At 43.1% G+C, this 16,168-nt stretch overlaps 2 protein-coding genes across 2 annotated transcripts; one reads left to right on the top strand and one right to left on the bottom strand.

Moving 5' to 3' along the window:
• Positions 1 to 6,877: 6,877 nt before the first annotated feature.
• LOC308044593 (CDC42 small effector protein 2-B-like) lies at positions 6,878 to 8,385 on the bottom strand. The gene is made up of 4 exons (XM_080351373.1): positions 8,369 to 8,385; positions 8,044 to 8,256; positions 7,529 to 7,630; positions 6,878 to 7,002 (listed from the first exon to the last, which is right to left on the bottom strand). Exons 2-4 carry the CDS (start codon positions 8,095 to 8,097, stop codon positions 6,928 to 6,930), a joined length of 231 nt encoding a protein of 76 aa, XP_080207499.1. The 5' UTR covers positions 8,098 to 8,256; positions 8,369 to 8,385; the 3' UTR covers positions 6,878 to 6,927.
• Positions 8,386 to 12,883: 4,498 nt separating this feature from the next.
• LOC308044300 (nicotinamide riboside kinase 2-like) lies at positions 12,884 to 15,941 on the top strand. Its single transcript, XM_080350908.1, has 8 exons — positions 12,884 to 13,191; positions 13,397 to 13,487; positions 13,880 to 13,925; positions 14,068 to 14,251; positions 14,480 to 14,551; positions 15,220 to 15,326; positions 15,546 to 15,637; positions 15,748 to 15,941. The coding sequence occupies exons 1-8, from the start codon at positions 13,166 to 13,168 to the stop codon at positions 15,751 to 15,753; spliced, it is 624 nt and encodes a 207-aa protein (XP_080207034.1). The 5' UTR covers positions 12,884 to 13,165; the 3' UTR covers positions 15,754 to 15,941.
• Positions 15,942 to 16,168: the final 227 nt, after the last annotated feature.

The following is a 16,168-nucleotide window of genomic DNA, read 5'->3' as shown; positions in this document are numbered from 1 at the left end:
AAATACTACCCGTTACTAATAAAACATCTTTCAAGACACAGAAATCTGAGTGTTTCGCCTCATTCTGTATTTCTGGGTGGTCAGGCACACGCACAGAGCCGCGGCAGAGCGGTTGAGTGAGCAACACGTACATCAAAACTAAAATGTGACCTGTAAGGGGCCGAGGGAGTTGCATTGCTTGCCCCTTATCAAAAATAAAGCATTTCAGAGATGTCTTCCAGGCTTCAAAAGCATTTAAAATGTTGTGATGCAAGCGCCAGCAATGATTCACAGGAAAGACGAGGACTAAACCAGCCCCATGATTTACCAGCTAAGGAAGTTGTGCAACATCTTTCAGTGGAGGTTTTCAAGCAGAGGTTATGCTGTTCCCTCCTGTGCCTTCCTCATCCCTTGGCCAGCACGCACAGGGATGCGGAAAAGGCACAGATACAGATATCTTGATGATAACAAGCAATATTTCTTCCCCTGGTGACACTCCACAATTCATCTTTATAGCAGAAACAGGCTTACACACCTTGTAGATTTCTAGGTTGCAAAAGCACATCTAACAATTTAATGTGGTTAAACCATGCAATATAATGGTATATTGTGACACAGTTAATAACTCATATTCCCCTGCAGAACTGGTATTAAAAGAAAAACCCGGCTAGTACATTGTCCACCTGCATGTTTCTATTTTTGTGCTGTAGTCAGAGTAACCACAACACTTTACACCAACAATGGTCTCTTCTCCTGAATCGAACAGTATCTGGAAGACAGATTAATACAGATTACTTCAACAAATATATCAGTTCTGCTATCTGTGAAGAGCCAAGAGTGTGTGCACGACAGTGGATTTTGGGCACAGCCGAAGCGTTTATTTCAAATTGCACATGCATAGCTGCTCACAGGATCAGATTCCAACACACATCCTGCCTTACCTATAATACTAGTCCCTCTCCTTGCGTTCCCCAGGACACCACAACACTTTGTATTCTGTCTGCAGCTGGAAAAAAAGGGGCCAAACTAGAAAGTTGTTGTCCCAAAAGGTGTATGTTTAGCTTGATCTCCCCTGTCTTGATGCATATTTAAAGATATGGTGTAAACAACTCTCGCATTAAACACATTCCCTGCAGTCCAGTGGGACTGTGCACATTAGAAATACCCACACTGACGAGTGAAACGAGTGAAGGCCGTCCCTACAGGCCATGATGCAGCAAGGTCATATTAGCATGAGTTAATGAGGGACCATAAGTCTCACTTTTGATTTCTATTTTCAAGCTTCTATCACACCCCCAAAGGTATTGAGTCAGGTTTTAATATTTCCTCCTGCTGGTAGAGACTATGAGGGTAAACATGGGGAACTGCATTTAAAAACAAGCTACTTTCACCATTAATATGCAGCTTTAACTCATGTTAAGACTGGACTTTCAAACGTGTATTAGATCATTTTTCTTTTTAAATTGATTACTGGCTAGAATAAGAGCCATTATTTCGCCTGATCTCCGAATCCTTACTTTCAGACAGCTCACTGTCAAGAGATTAATTACTGATTATCAGTATAGTCTTAATTCAGCTTTAGGCTTAAGTTATGTAAAATGTACCTGTCTTTCTTAAGCACCAGCAAGATCAGATGCATGTAAATACATTATAATATATATATTTTTTTAAATCCTGTAACAAAACACTTTTTCTAGCTCTTTGATGAAGAATCTGAAATTATAATAGTTATCCACTTGTACAGGCCAAGCCCAGCTTTAAAAGCACACCGAATTCTCTCTCGTAGTCTAAATATAGATTTGAAGTCCACTTGTTTTAACTTCCAGTAAGCCAGAGCAATCATATTAATTTCAGTTTAAAAGAATGGATTCTTTCACATTACTTAAGATGAAGATTTAAATATATACATATATATTAAAACATACATTAAAACAGTAAAAGACATAATTCCACTTTTTTTTGCCCCTGAATTAGGGTGGGCCCTTAGTAATAACTACCTTGATTTTGTTCAGTTTGGATTTATATGCAAATATCAGAAGAAACTTAAAAATTGTTATGAAGAGAATATTAATCCCATTTACATTGCTTTAATAACAAAAATTAAAGAAGTTCACTGAGTAAAGTAGTTTCAAGACAGCTTTGTGTCCTCCATTTCATAAGTAATGTACTGCAGAGGTCTCCACAAACACCTTAAAGCTGTTGTTCCTGTCCATCTGTTACTACTCTTTTAAGTGGGATTAAAACTACATGAAGAGCACTTGAACCATGGTTTTGGGGAACATTTTAGGATCTGGGTCACACTAATGGGATGCACAGAAACAGGATGTATGGAACAAGCGACAGGCACAAGTTGAGGCCTGAGTGCAGCATTCAGAACATCTGGAACCTCATATTCATCGAAAAAAAAGGCACAGTCTCATATATGTGCCATCATCTGCAACTGCAGAAACCGTATTTTCTGCAAACAGCTCTGTGAGCCACCGCAAGACGAGTATATTGCCATCCATTAAAGTCACACTGGCAATCTATGTCTCAAAGTCCTCGATTAGTCATGCATTTAAGCGCCCAATTTCCTCCATATACCAATTATGCACTCATTATGAGTATTTTCCAATTGGTATCAAAGCTGTCCTGTGCATCGCAAACAGCAAATGTTAACAAGTACACGTTCTGCTCCTTGCTCGTTCCTCATAAACACACACCACACCGCTTCTCAACCTGCCTCACTTGCATATCTCGTTTTTCCATCGTTCCGATTGACCCATTAGCCTCTCTGACCACTTTCCCCAGAGTATGGAGAATTAAGGGGCGATAAGCAGAGTTAATGCCTTCACGCAGCAGAGCTGGACGTGGTGATAGTGTAAGTAACTCCACAGATGAAGGCTCTGTTGAGGAAACAGCTGTCCAGCAGGCCAGCTCTAGACAGCACTGGGAAACCTTTTGCATGTACACTATAAAGCACGTTAGTATCAACCGACAAATTACTGTGTATGAACAAAGGGCAGTTTGTCTGCAGAAGACCAAGCACCAACCTCTTGGAGCACCTTCTTGGGCACACAGGGACTTCAGCTGTAGAGCTAAGTATCTAAAATTTTGAATTTTAAGCATTAACTGCTACTTTGGGTCTAACCTCTGTTGATCCAGTCCATGTATTAAGACAGAAAGGCACATAGAGTGGTATTATAATAGCAAGGAGTTAAAATTACAAAAAGAGATATTCCAAGCAAACTTGGTTTTAGAAGAACATTCTATTTATGGTTAGCCTTCATTTTCTGTCCTGAAGCAAATCTGCAATCTAATGAATGATAATTATTTTTTTAATTTTAGGATGCCACACCTTCGACGTTAACCCTTAGCATGTGATTCAACTGTCTTTTTTGAATTTAAAGTCTACCTTCAGGTCCCATAAACTATAAGCATAACCTAGTAAACCATGGTACTGCAAGTACTCTTTTCCATTGAAAAGTTTGTTCTCCTAAGAAAAGAAGATACAAATGCTAGGAAGGAAGATCTAGCTTCTACCTCACATTCCCTGACTGCCTCACTTACCTGAATTATTTCATAGTATAATACCATTAAAACAACTGCCTGAGATTCTTGACTAACCGAGTTTGCAGGACCACAAAGTATCTGGAAGTCTCAGAAACCCACTCACCAGAGAAGATCTTTTTGACACCACTGTACCACACCACTGGTTCCTTCTTGTAGTTCATCTCGGCTATCTCCACAGAGATCATGAAAGGCAGACAAGATCCTTCTTATCTTCAGCTCCTGGGGTTTTATAGCAGTGTCACAGAGCTGATAACGAAGTCAATCCAAGCACAATCAAGAGCAGCCATGTGATCATTCATTTCACCAACAGATCTGATGTTTTTTCAGTGTTACTGTATTTAGTATTTAAATTTCATAACCATACCTCCATGGCATTTAGCATTGTCAAATTATGCTCATTCTTGCTGGCACAGTAAGATTAAGGTATTTATTCATCTCTCAAACATTTTTTGTCTACACAGAGTGGAAACAGAAGCACCTGGTAGTCCAATATGGCACAACCATACAAAGGAACAGCACTGCCTGCCTGGGCTGCAAGTTACCATCTCCCAGGCCCACTTGGAACATAGCACCACGCCACATAATTGTTGTAAAGCTGCTACAGGAGGTAAAAAGACATATTAGGTTGGGGGAAAAAGAAGAAGCCTTCTCTATATACTGACTACAGATTTATGCAACATTATGGGATAGTGAGTAAAGCCTAGCAGGGCAATCACGGGATAAGACAGCATCTAAAATAACAAGTTAATGCCCATGCCCCCCACCTTCTTATTTTTTGATGCTAAGACTCTGCCAGACTATACCTGGAAGACTCAATACTGCTCTGCTTGCAAGTTATTTTACTTCCAACTACAAAAAGAAACCATAAAATGCCATCGGGTCAGAGCAGCTCGTCACCATATCACGTTGATGTAAGGTCTTCACAGCCTGCAAGGTAGATTAAAAAGTTTGATCCTTTGCTCTCATTTGCTGTATTTTATTCCAGTCACATTAAAAACAAAACCAAACCAAACCACGCACACACCAAACCCCCCAAACATGCAAACCAACCTCATACTGGAGTAATAGCTTGTGTAGAGCAGAGACAGAGAGACTTGGTGTAAAATTGTGCTCTCTAGTGGACAAATCAAGCCGTGCTGATCCATCCACCTGACCCAGAGGTTTTCAGTGCACAGAAAAACATCTCAATTTTCACAATATGAGAAAAGTTCAAGTGCCTAGTTCAACAGATTTATTATAACCGAGAGAGGTTTATACTGAGTGACATTAAAGATTACAGCTAGATAAGGTTTCTAAATGTATGGCAAAAAAATACCCAAGTCCTAAGACATGTTTTTATGTTTGTTTATATTTTAAAAGTAATGGCACATTTAATGGAATAGCAGAACATTTCCTTTTAATAATGTGACAATTTAGTTAACTTTAACATTGTCCTAGATAATACACAGGCTGATGAAAATAGATTAATTTTACATCAGATAATGCTGCTTGGTTTACATAATGAAAACTACGATTTTCCTATAAATAAGAGTTTAATAACAAAATATCTCTGTTGGTTTATGTTTAGAGAGAAGAACTGATGTGATCACCAACTTGTTTATTTCTAGTTATGCATACACCACTGATCTCAAACATACTGAGTCTTCAGGAAATACAAACTCCTGCTCAATTCGTTTTCTTACAGTGCTAACAAAATTCAACCCATTTTCTTCATCACAGTTGCCCTAACACTATTATTTCAGGGCAAGTGTGGATCAATGAATGCATGAACTCAATGTAATAGCTGATATTCTTTAAAACAACTCGGCCACTTTATGCTTCCTCAACAGCACACAGGATTTATCTTTTTTGTATCTTAGCTACACTGTTTGAAAAAAATCTGAAGTTGGAAGATAGGAATATTAAAGACCTTAAAAAGCTAAGTGTGCGCCTAACTTGTGCTAATTTTAAGATATGTTAAAATATGGCATGTATTCTAGTTCAATAATAAACCCAGTTTTGCTTTTTAATGGAAAAAAGTTCATAACTGATCTTGTGTCTAAAGCAAGAAGGAAAGAGCTCCACTGACTTCCAGCATAACTGGTGCTGATTTAATGGTAATTGAAACACTTGTATTTAGTTAATTCCACAACTGCAAGCAGGTTTCCTAAGTTTCTCATTGGTAGTCATTCAGAATTTGGAGCTCAGGAACAGCTGTCAGTGATTGAGCAGAAGAAAAACCTGGCTCTACACCTGCAGTTTTGTCATATCACTGAACAGAAAGATGAATAAGAACCAAGTGACAACCCGTAGTTTGGCTATGGCTAAAAATCTATTTATGAAGTGCTAGAACTCTGCAAGACAAAGTTTGCTTTTAATGCTGTCCTGCAAGTTTTCACAATACCCTCAATTTTTGTCCTTCACGTGGCTGTATCACTTAAACCACAGTTTTCATTTAAACCATATCATTTAGAAGTATATGCAAAAAACCATCAGTTCATCTAAAAAAAGAAGAGTCTTGAAATTAAGGAGCCAGAAAGACAAGCGAGAGACATCCTGAAGTCCTACGTAGTTACTGTTACAGACAGCTAACGGAGTGTGATCTTCAGTTTAAAATTCAACAGCAGTCATGCAAAATTAACATACAATTATGAGCAAATTGTAGCACCACTCGAAGATAACTGGCACACATTATTAGCTCTGTTGTAGTAATATCTGTCGGTCACAACACTGTATGGAAGGAGCCAGGTAATTGAGAGAAATGTCTATTTTTCTAAGCCTCATTCAAGAACATGTTTGCAAAACTTCCATTTTTAGCTCCAAAAGCATTATCACAGCAAAGCTAATGTTTCACTGGGTTTTGCAGACTCGAATAACTATATTACATTAGAGTTCATTCACCACCAAAAGACATTAAAAAATACCCAAGTATAGCTCAGTAGATTTACGCATTATGTTGTAAGCCATCAAGAAATTAGCTCCACAGTGGCATTACAGACTACAAGATCCTACTTAGCAATTCCATTTAGCCCATGTAAGAAGTACAAATGTGTGACATCTTCCAATTAAATCAACCTCTGCATTTCTTGAGGGGAGAGAAGGATGGAGGCCAAAACCCCAGACAATTCATGCTGACTTCCAATCCCATCCCACAAGATGTTTTTGTGAGGTTTTGGGGACACAGCTAGAAAGTCATCCACAGTGATAAATTACAACACTACCATGACAGACCATTCTAAGGATAATATTCAATAACTCCCTCAGAAGCTACTGTGCAAAGAACACCAAAGCTTGCACTGACCTATTTATGATTCAAGGACTCTCTCTACTCCATGATAAAGAGGTTTTAGAGAATATGAAAGCGCAGTCCAGGGAGTCCTCATAAAACACTGCAGATTTCAGCCTTCTCTCAGTTTCCTACATCTCAGCAGTTGCAGAAGTGCCGTTTGTGTAGCCACCTTTAGACTTCATGTGGTCCTGAATTGATACAGCCTAGAAAACAAGTTTATTAGAACACGCATCTTACAAAGCCTGCTTGTCAGAGCAATTACTGAAAGCACCTATTTGATGAGGCAGATGAGCCTTGTGTTTACAGTGCTGGGTCCCTGAGAGCAGAGAGAAATCACAGCATTTAACAATTCTGCATTAACGTATGTTGAGATGAGACAGGTCTTGCTATCCAAAATACACTTATTCTTACATCCCTCACCCTGGCCCAGCTTTGACTTCAGGGTAATGTGTTATCCGGACCTAGAATCAAGTGCATCCACAGAGGCCTTATTCAAAAGGTTCCCATCATATGTGAAGATACTAGGGAAATGAGTACTTCTTGCTGACTATATCTTCCACAGTATCTTACGCTTACAAACCAAAGGACAGTAGAGTTTGGATGCTATTCTATTGATTAAAAAAAAAGTCAGATTTCTCTGTGTCTTACAATTATCTAGTATTTTATTAGCTACCTGCACTATAAGTTACTGTGAGGAGATTCCTGCTTATCCCAGAGGTGCACACTTACTGATGAATAGTCCCCATTCATCTCTCTTGCCCCGACATGCGCCGTGTGTACAAAGTTCATTGGTTCTCCTATCATATTCCGGTCCAGTCTCTGACGCCTCTTCTATAAGAAAGGAGATATCTCAGGTCTCCATCACAAAACACAAGCAGCTTTCCGTCAGAAACAAGCAGCTGAGTTAAAAAAACAGTCAGTGCTGACCCCTAATGACACCTCATTGCAAGCAGGCTGAAGTTTCAGGCTGTTTGCAGTAAGAGACAGTTAAAGTCACTTTTATTACTACAAACTGAATTTTTGTAAAGACTTTAAGGTTAGAAAATCAGGGCCTGAGAACCGCAAACAGTCATATGGCCAAAGCTTCTGGCAAAACACACATAGTTTAAACATAGTTTAACAGGTCTGGTTTTAGCTTGTGCATTAGTTAGCCCAAACTAATTGAAACAATATGACAGTGTTTTCTGCATAACTGAAAGAAAATTCCAAATCTGATAAAGGATGGTAGTTGTGTATCTACCTACCGGCTGGGGCTGTTCACCATTGCACCAGTTGAAACAAACCAGAAATTCAGTCATTATATTTTCAGCAGGTAAGAAGGTCTTGTTAAGTGTAATTACTTCTCCAGGAGTTAAAGCGGTGTGAGGACCGAGGTGCAGTTCCTGAAGTGAGTTTAGGAAGCAATTGCTTGTGCAGATTCACTGGTAAAGACCACAGAAAACACTGGCTGAGTATACCTGCAAAGAGATTATTATATGCTTATAATAAAATATATTGAAGTCTTGCAACAGTTATTGAGCAATAGACATTTCAGAAGACTAAAACAAGACCGTAAATTCTTAAACATACCTGTACAGAAGAGTAGCATCAACTTAAAATCAGTATACTCATGTTAGAAATCAAGGTTAAGAGCTCCGCACATTTACTCCCAAATGGCAGTGTAACTTCTGGGTTTTTTACAGAACTGTAATAAAAGCAATGTTAGAATTAAGTCAGGTCTTATTTAACAGTCTGATCTTCTTGTTAGCCGAACTAACCAATGCTTATAAACTATTTAGTATTTCAAAGGAAAGCAGATTCAAAGCACAACAGATTGAGTGCTTAACATCTACAAACAGGTGCAAAAGTTTCCTTCTTGCATCTGATACAGTTACTCTTCTTAGACATATAAAAGCTCAAAGTAAAGAGTATTCTCCAAAAAGGCCTTAAAAGGGGAAAAAAAAAAAGAGCTTCGTATACCAGCAACAGAAACAATTCACCAGATAGAGCCTAGAGCTTCCCAGGATGTGTATTAGCACAGCACTCCTGAACTAGAGACAACCACAACACTCACTGACATTAACAACCCTGAAGCTACAATAAAACACAATGTTTTCATGGTTACTGTCTGGTTTTTAAAACATCTTCCCGCAAATCAAACCCAGGGATACCAAGTAGCCTTTCATACCAACTTCATATGAGCTTCACCAGTTCAGCCTTCCTGAAGCCTCACTGAAGTCTTCACAACCAAACAGCATAAGCTTCCCCCTTCACAGGCACTTCTTAAGTAGTCCCACAATTATGTAATTAGCACATCTATTTCTTTCACCTGTGTGGTTTTCTTACATTTCATCACTCCTAACATCTCCTTGATTTTTTTTAAAAATTTCTGCCATTTATCTTTCAAAGAGTTTGTTACGATAGCTTCGGCTTTAGGTGGCCTATGTGATACATTATTGCAGAATGTGTCATATATTATTCCATTTTATCCTGGGTGGTTTTAATACAACTCATTATCTGGCTCAAGTCTAATTTTTCACCTCGCTTCATCCTCTCACAATGGTCTTTATCCCTGCTGATGCCTCGTTTGGGTGCAGCAAAGAAAGTACAGTGGCCCACACAACTATGAGAATACACAGAAGCCGAAGCTTTTGCCTACATTTCATTACTTGTGGATCTTTTGGGTTTATTTCACGTTAAGACAACTGTCTCAAAGCTAAGATTTTCTTAAAAATCATAACGCGTATCACTGTACACTAATAACCCATTTTGAAAGCAGACTCGCTGAGATGAGCATCAAAATAGAGAAACATCCCCATCCCAAAATAACTGTTGAACGCCTACTCTCCTGCCGTACTCCCCAGCGCTGGCTCATCTACCTTGGTGCGTACCTGGGTGTTGCCTGCTGCTCCAAGGGAGCTGACGGGATGGCTTGTCCTCACTCAAGCCCCGGAACACAGCCAGCTTCTGTCTTGGCAACTCCAGTGCGTATACAGTTCATATTTCATATAATTAATTCCGATTGCTAAGCAAGAATACTTCACTGTGATCCCATAGCCTGTGACGGTTCCTTCACTCCGTAAGGTGCTGCAGAAGCCTGTTGTGCACTTCTCACTTACCTACAGGTGTCAGAAAAGCAGAACGGAAACCAAAAATAGCCTCCTGGTTTGGCATCAGATTTGCGCAGCCGTGCAGTTTTCCCAGCGCTCCCCATGCAGCCTGTGGCTCCCTTCCACCCCTGCGGCAGCTCTGCAGGTGTCTTCCTGGCACGCAGCAGCGCTGGACGTCTTCCTGTTGTCTTTCACAACAGAACTCTTCTTTTTCCTCTGCGTCACTCACAGGATCATCCTCCAGGACAGGAACGTCTGTGCCGGGGCATGGGACATCACCTTCCTCTCAGAGACTCACGGTTTCCACACTAACTGGAAGAATTTTAAACACATCTTAATGTGTTCAGGCTCGCCCAGGACTAATAAAAGCCAACAAGAACCCCAAGCTGAGGAGAAAACAACATTTTGTCACTGTTGGCACACAGACCAGAACTGGACAATATCCTGTTGTTCTTTCTGTCTATTTTTCACCATAGCAGCAGTATCATCGAGAAGAGAGAGACAAAGGGCCAGGGCAATGGCTAGCACGCACAGACACAGCTGTTGAATGCAACGGGCAGGATGCACAGCCATCCTGGAGACCGTAGCCTTAAACCCCCCAACCGTTGAATGTTTAGATTGCTGCACTGAGCATAACATTCAATTTGTCATACCATTGGTGTGTATTAAAAAGTATTCAAAATATTCTTGCATTTTACTTACAAAATATCAATTCTGTGTGGAGTAGAAAATGTTTGCCTGAATCAAAACAAGAATTCTCTGTTTCCATAGACATGAGAGATGCACAGTAATCTTAATAAATAACATATACCAAAGATATCTGTTCTTCACAATTGGTCTTTACACTCAAGGTCTGATCATGAGAAATCCTTGGCTCCCAGCTACTAGTGAAAGACAACGAGTGTACAGTTAGTGCAGATGTTCGCACATCAAATGCAGGCTACCACCACCCTGCCCCAGCTGAGCTGGTAAATTGTGGTACCTTCCCAGTCCAGTCGTTGCCTATTTCACTCCAGCACCATCAGTACTGAATAGATGAGAGAAGCACATTTCAGCCTAATTGCCCTTCTCAAAACCACCCTGCTTCTAATTTGCTCATTATTCTTACTTTGCTCATTTAATATTTACATCATGTGAAAAGACCGAAAGAGCTGCTCGTTAACAGCAAGATATGGTCAAAAGCAGTGGAAATCGTATTTCCAGATCAAAAAGTAGTTTTGAACACAAAACTTGAAGAATGCATCTTGCTTGGTGAAAGGCGAGGAGTAAAAAGCCAATGAATCATCAAGACTTTGGAGGAACCTTGGAGCCAAACAGCATCCTGATTCTACTAGTATATGTAGAGATAGCAAACTCATTTTGAGATGTAGTCTTCAAACTGCATAATAACACCATTATGTAGCATGATTATATGTTGGCCTCCTACCATCCCGAAGCTCCATAGAAAGCTGAGAATAGGGTTTTACCTGAGATCTTCATTAATTGAAGTGTGTTGGTATTGTTAACCTAATGAACTTAGGTGCAACGTCTGAGATTTGAAGCTTCTCCTTTTAAAATGTAAGTACATAAACTTATTAAACTTATTAAAAGGAAAAAAACCACACCAAGACAGATCCTCTATTTCGAAGTAGAAAAAGGCTCAGTAACAACATTTTTAAAATGCATTTTTAACTAACTGCCCATTCTCCCTCAAAAAAAAGTCAAGAGACCACATTATGTGTTCTGTTTGGAAGCTAAAAATAATGGCAATAGAAATCAACTGAGATTTGACTGGAGTCTTGCCAAAATTAGTAAAAAAAAGAAATCACGAATACAAGAAGCCGAATGGTTGACAACACATCAAACACTAGTATTGTAAACACCTTGAACCAAGTTACTAGCTTGCAAATTATGGAATTCAATGTTATTAAGCTCAGATTTTATTTTAAAACGCCCCCAACTGTAAGTGTTAACAGAAAGAGGGACAGTCCCCAGGCACAGCCGTTTCCAGCCCTGCGGTTTTCTGCAGTTCGCAGGATCCAAGCGCTGCCAGCCCACAGCTCAGGGACAACCAGAACCTGCAAGGACACCAGAGGAGCAGGGAACTGCCCTTCATTGAGAGCCGGGGTCACAGGGGACAAACCCTCCACGCTGTTTCCCTGTCAAATTTCTACGTGCCCATCAGATCTCCCTGATTTCATGGCCTTTTTGACCTTGAGCGCACAAAATGCTCCCGCACCTGCTGCCGCACGTTATAGTCCCAGGCACCGGGATTCTCCTCGGCCCGGGTCACGCCAGAGGGGCGCCGCTTCCCGCCCGGCCCGGCCCGCTGCCGCTCCCCGCCCGGTCGCGGCCCCTCGGGCAGGCGGCGGCGCTGGGCGGCCCGGCCCCGCCAGCGGGGTGAGGCGCCGGACGCGAGCGCGGCCCCTCAGTACCGACAATCGGGTGTCTGCAGCGGGGGCGCCAGGAGCCCCCCGAGCCCTTCCGGGCGGGCGCGCTAACGGCTCGGGAAGGCCAACAACCGCCTCAGCGTGACGAGGAGCGCAGCCCGGAGGGAGCCGCCCGCCATCAGGCGCTGCACCCGCCCCACGCGGTTACAGCTACCGGAGCCGCTGTAACGGCACAGCCGGAGCAGACGGCAGCGGCACCAACAGCTGCCCCACTCTCCTCGGGGCTCGCCCCGCGGCAGCGCCGGGAAGGAGCGGGCGGCGCCGGGACGCAGCAGCTGCCGCCCTGGCGGGCCGGAGGAGCGCGCGGGTGCAGCGCCGCACAGCCGCACCGCGCTGCCACCGCTAGACCCGCCCCCTCGGCGCCGCGATCACTCTGCCATTGGCGCAGCCGCCCTCCGCCGGCGCAGCGGCCAATAAAGCGCCGCCGAGCGGCCGCGCTGTGAGCGCATCGGGCGTGAGTGAATGCCTCCTACCCAATAGTCGCGCGTCCTCCGCATTGCGCACTCTCCATTGGCTGGGCTGCCGTGGCAGCCGCCCAATGGCCGCGCAGGAGCGTGAGGGAAGGCCCCTGCAGCGGGGCCCGGCCTCCCTTTGCGGAGCGCTCCGGTGCGGCGCGGACCAGCCCTGCTGCTGCTCCCTCCTCCTCCGACCATGGCGTTGACCAGCAGTTGACGTTGGGTTTCACCCCCTTCTACCTTCTCCTCTTTCTCCGGCCCCTTTCTTCCCCCTCTCCTTCCCCGGGTCCCGGCTCAGGCACGTAGGCGGCCGGTACCGAAGACACCGGGTCCCCACCCCGCCCCTCAGGAACAGGCTGCAGGAGTCGGGCCGGGCGGCAGCCAGGACGCGCCATGAACATCATCATCGGCATCGGCGGGTGAGAGCGGCGTGGCGGGCCGTGGGGAAGGCAGCTCGGGGGAGGGGGTGCCCGCGGCGGTGCGGGGCCCGGCCCGGAGACGCCTTCCCTTCCCTTCCCTTCCCTTCCCCTCCCCTCCCCCCGGCCTTCCTCGTGCCGCTGCCGCAGTGGCGCGCGCGCACGTGGCCGCGTGCCGCCTCCCGACGGGCGCGCGCTCTCGCCGCAGGGTCACGAACGGCGGGAAAACCACCCTGACCCGGCGGCTCCGGCGGGCGCTGCCCAACTGCAGCGTGGTGCACCAGGACGACTTCTTCAAGGTGAGGCCGGGGGACGGCGAGCGGTGACCCCGCGTGCTGCCGCCCTCTCCTGGCGCCCGGCCCGCCCTGCCCGATCCCCCGGGCTCCCGGTGCCCGCTGCCGCGGCTCCTCTGCGGCGGCTCCTCTGCGGCGCGCAGCCTGTGCGGCTGCCGGACAAGCCTGCGCTGAAACGCGTCCCGGTGACTTTCCGTTTCCTCGGAGCGCTGCACGGCGTGCTTGTGTTGGTGGGAAGATAGAGGAGCAGGCTGCTTTATCTTCTTCTCGTTACCACTGCGTTTTATCTGCATGCAAAGAAACTTGGTGGAGGGTTAAGATTCCCCTTTGTACCGACTTTTGCTTTCGAACGGGCTAGTAGCTATCCTGACCAGCTTTTTTCCGTATCACTGTTTCAGCCCCAAGATGAAATAGAAGTTGAAGATGGGTTTAAACAGTATGATGGTAAGGCCTTACAACTGTATTATCGAAGTGTAACTCAAAAACTTGGAGTATTTTGACCCTTTATGTGCACTGTTTTTGTGCTGGTTCTGTTACTAGATGGTGCTTAATGACTGCTCGATAATAGTTGTCTGTTTTGTGTTAGTGATAAGTGCATTAGATATGGAAGCTATGATGAGTACCATCAACGCTTGGATAAAAAACCCAGTCAAGTTTGAACGTTCTCATGGGATCAACAACACACTGGATGCCCAGATCTTACAAGAGGAGGGAAGAGATAAAACAATCCACATTCTTATTGTTGAAGGCTTCTTACTTTACACCTACAGGTAAACAGATGTACCTTCATATATTTTGATTTTTACATGACAGGCAAACCTCCAAGGCAATCAAAAAAACTGTTCTAAACCAAGAATTAGCAGCTGGTATTGACCACTGCTGAGCTTAGGTGTTGCAAGTTTGAAGATAGCTCTAGCTACAGAAATGGATGTAGTTCAACCTGTCGATTTCTTGCTATTAATCAAGCAGCCTGGCTATAACCAAACTTATCCTTTCAGGCCACTGATTGATGTATTCCACCATCGGTTCTTTCTTTCCATTCCATATGAAGAGTGTAAAAGGAGGAGAAGGTAAGTTTATCTTTCTAAGTTGCCTTGCTAGCCCAATAACACCTCACTCTATTCAAGACTTTGTTTCTCTGAAGATTTAGGTAAGAAAGGATAAACACTAATGTAGCTGCTGTGTTAGAACACTGTAGCTTCCTTCACCAAACCCAAAAGCTTCCTTACCAAGCTGCTGTGTATGTGAAACTAAAGCTCAGTTTTGGCACAGATATTTCAAGGGTCTTTCTTCCCTTCTGGTCTTGCAGTCATATGGTTCCCAGGTCTTGAACTACCCTGGGATTTTATATTTGGCTGTATTGTTCTACTTATACACTGTTCTTAATGTAAATAAAATGTGTTAGACTTGAAGGTTGTTTTCAGAGGAATAAGCTGACAGCTATTTTACCCAAAGTTCTGCTAAAGTATCAAGAGAAGGGTATTCATCAATGTTATGATTAGTTTGTCTTAAGAATCCTTTTTACATCTTGAACACTTTGGACCTGCACATCAAATTCCATCTTTTGGGGGCTTTCTTTATGCTTTCAGCTTATGCTAAATATTATCTTTTGATAAGTTTACAAACTATATTGGAGGCAACAGGCTCAGGCTAGTGTGTAGAGAAACTAAATGAATTATTTGCCATTTCCCTGAACTGTAATTAGACTGCTCTTAAATAACAATGTTTTAATTTATAGTTCGAGGAATTACACTGTACCTGATCCACCTGGATTGTTTGATGGCCATGTTTGGCCTATGTATGTAAAGCACAGGAAGATAATGGAAGATCTGGGAGTTGATGTAGGTGAGTCTTTCATGACACAAGCCCTTCTGTAAGATTGCTTTATGAGTGTGTTTTTCAAACCTGGGATGTACACGCTGTTTTAAGTGCATGAGAGGACTTGAAGCAGGTGGATGGAGTATATATTTCTCAGATACCAGTCAAGTGCACGCTCTTTAAATTAGGCTCTGGCAGGCTTACAGAAACATTCAATTATAGCTCTCTTATTTTACTTTCTTTAAGTGCACTTGAATGGAACAAAATCAAAGGAGGAACTGTTTAATGATGTGTATGGACAGATCCAGAATAAGATTGAAGAATTACTTAACATGCAGGTACATGTTTATGCTTACAGTTGCATCTCAAAGGCAACAATTTTAAAGGCTATGTTGAAAAAGCATGAAACTATAAGTTGAAATATGTTTGTGTATATCTTTCTGTTTAGAAATAAGCTGCTGCTGATGATTCTTGCGGATGAAGATGACTCCTGTTTGCTCTGCGCTGTCTACCTGACTGCCACTAAAGTTCCAGCTTCTGTGAAGACTCAATTCTTAAATTCGACTTTGTTCAATCTGCCCTTGAAACTGAGTTACATATGGTCATAATTAAAAAGCACTTCCCCCTTGTCTGTCATCTTAATTTCTGTGTCAGCCTGGTATGTAGCCTCACATGATCTTGGTCTTTTTCCAGTCTAACGGGAATTCTTTTCACTATGTTCTTTACCTGCGAGAGTAGAACATCATAGCAGAACAGATGTGAAGTGGCAGAACTGTCATAGGGGAGTGTGTGTATATACAACCTATACACATGTACTGCATTGAGTTCTTCACTTTTCGTAACCTGTATGAATTTCTATAATCCACCTA

Source organism: Nesoenas mayeri, assembly GCF_963082525.1.
Source record: "Nesoenas mayeri genome assembly, chromosome: 11".
Lineage (NCBI taxonomy): Eukaryota > Metazoa > Chordata > Aves > Columbiformes > Columbidae > Nesoenas > Nesoenas mayeri.
The sequence above is the reverse complement of the archived record's forward strand: the minus strand, read 5'-3'. Positions and strand labels throughout refer to the sequence as shown.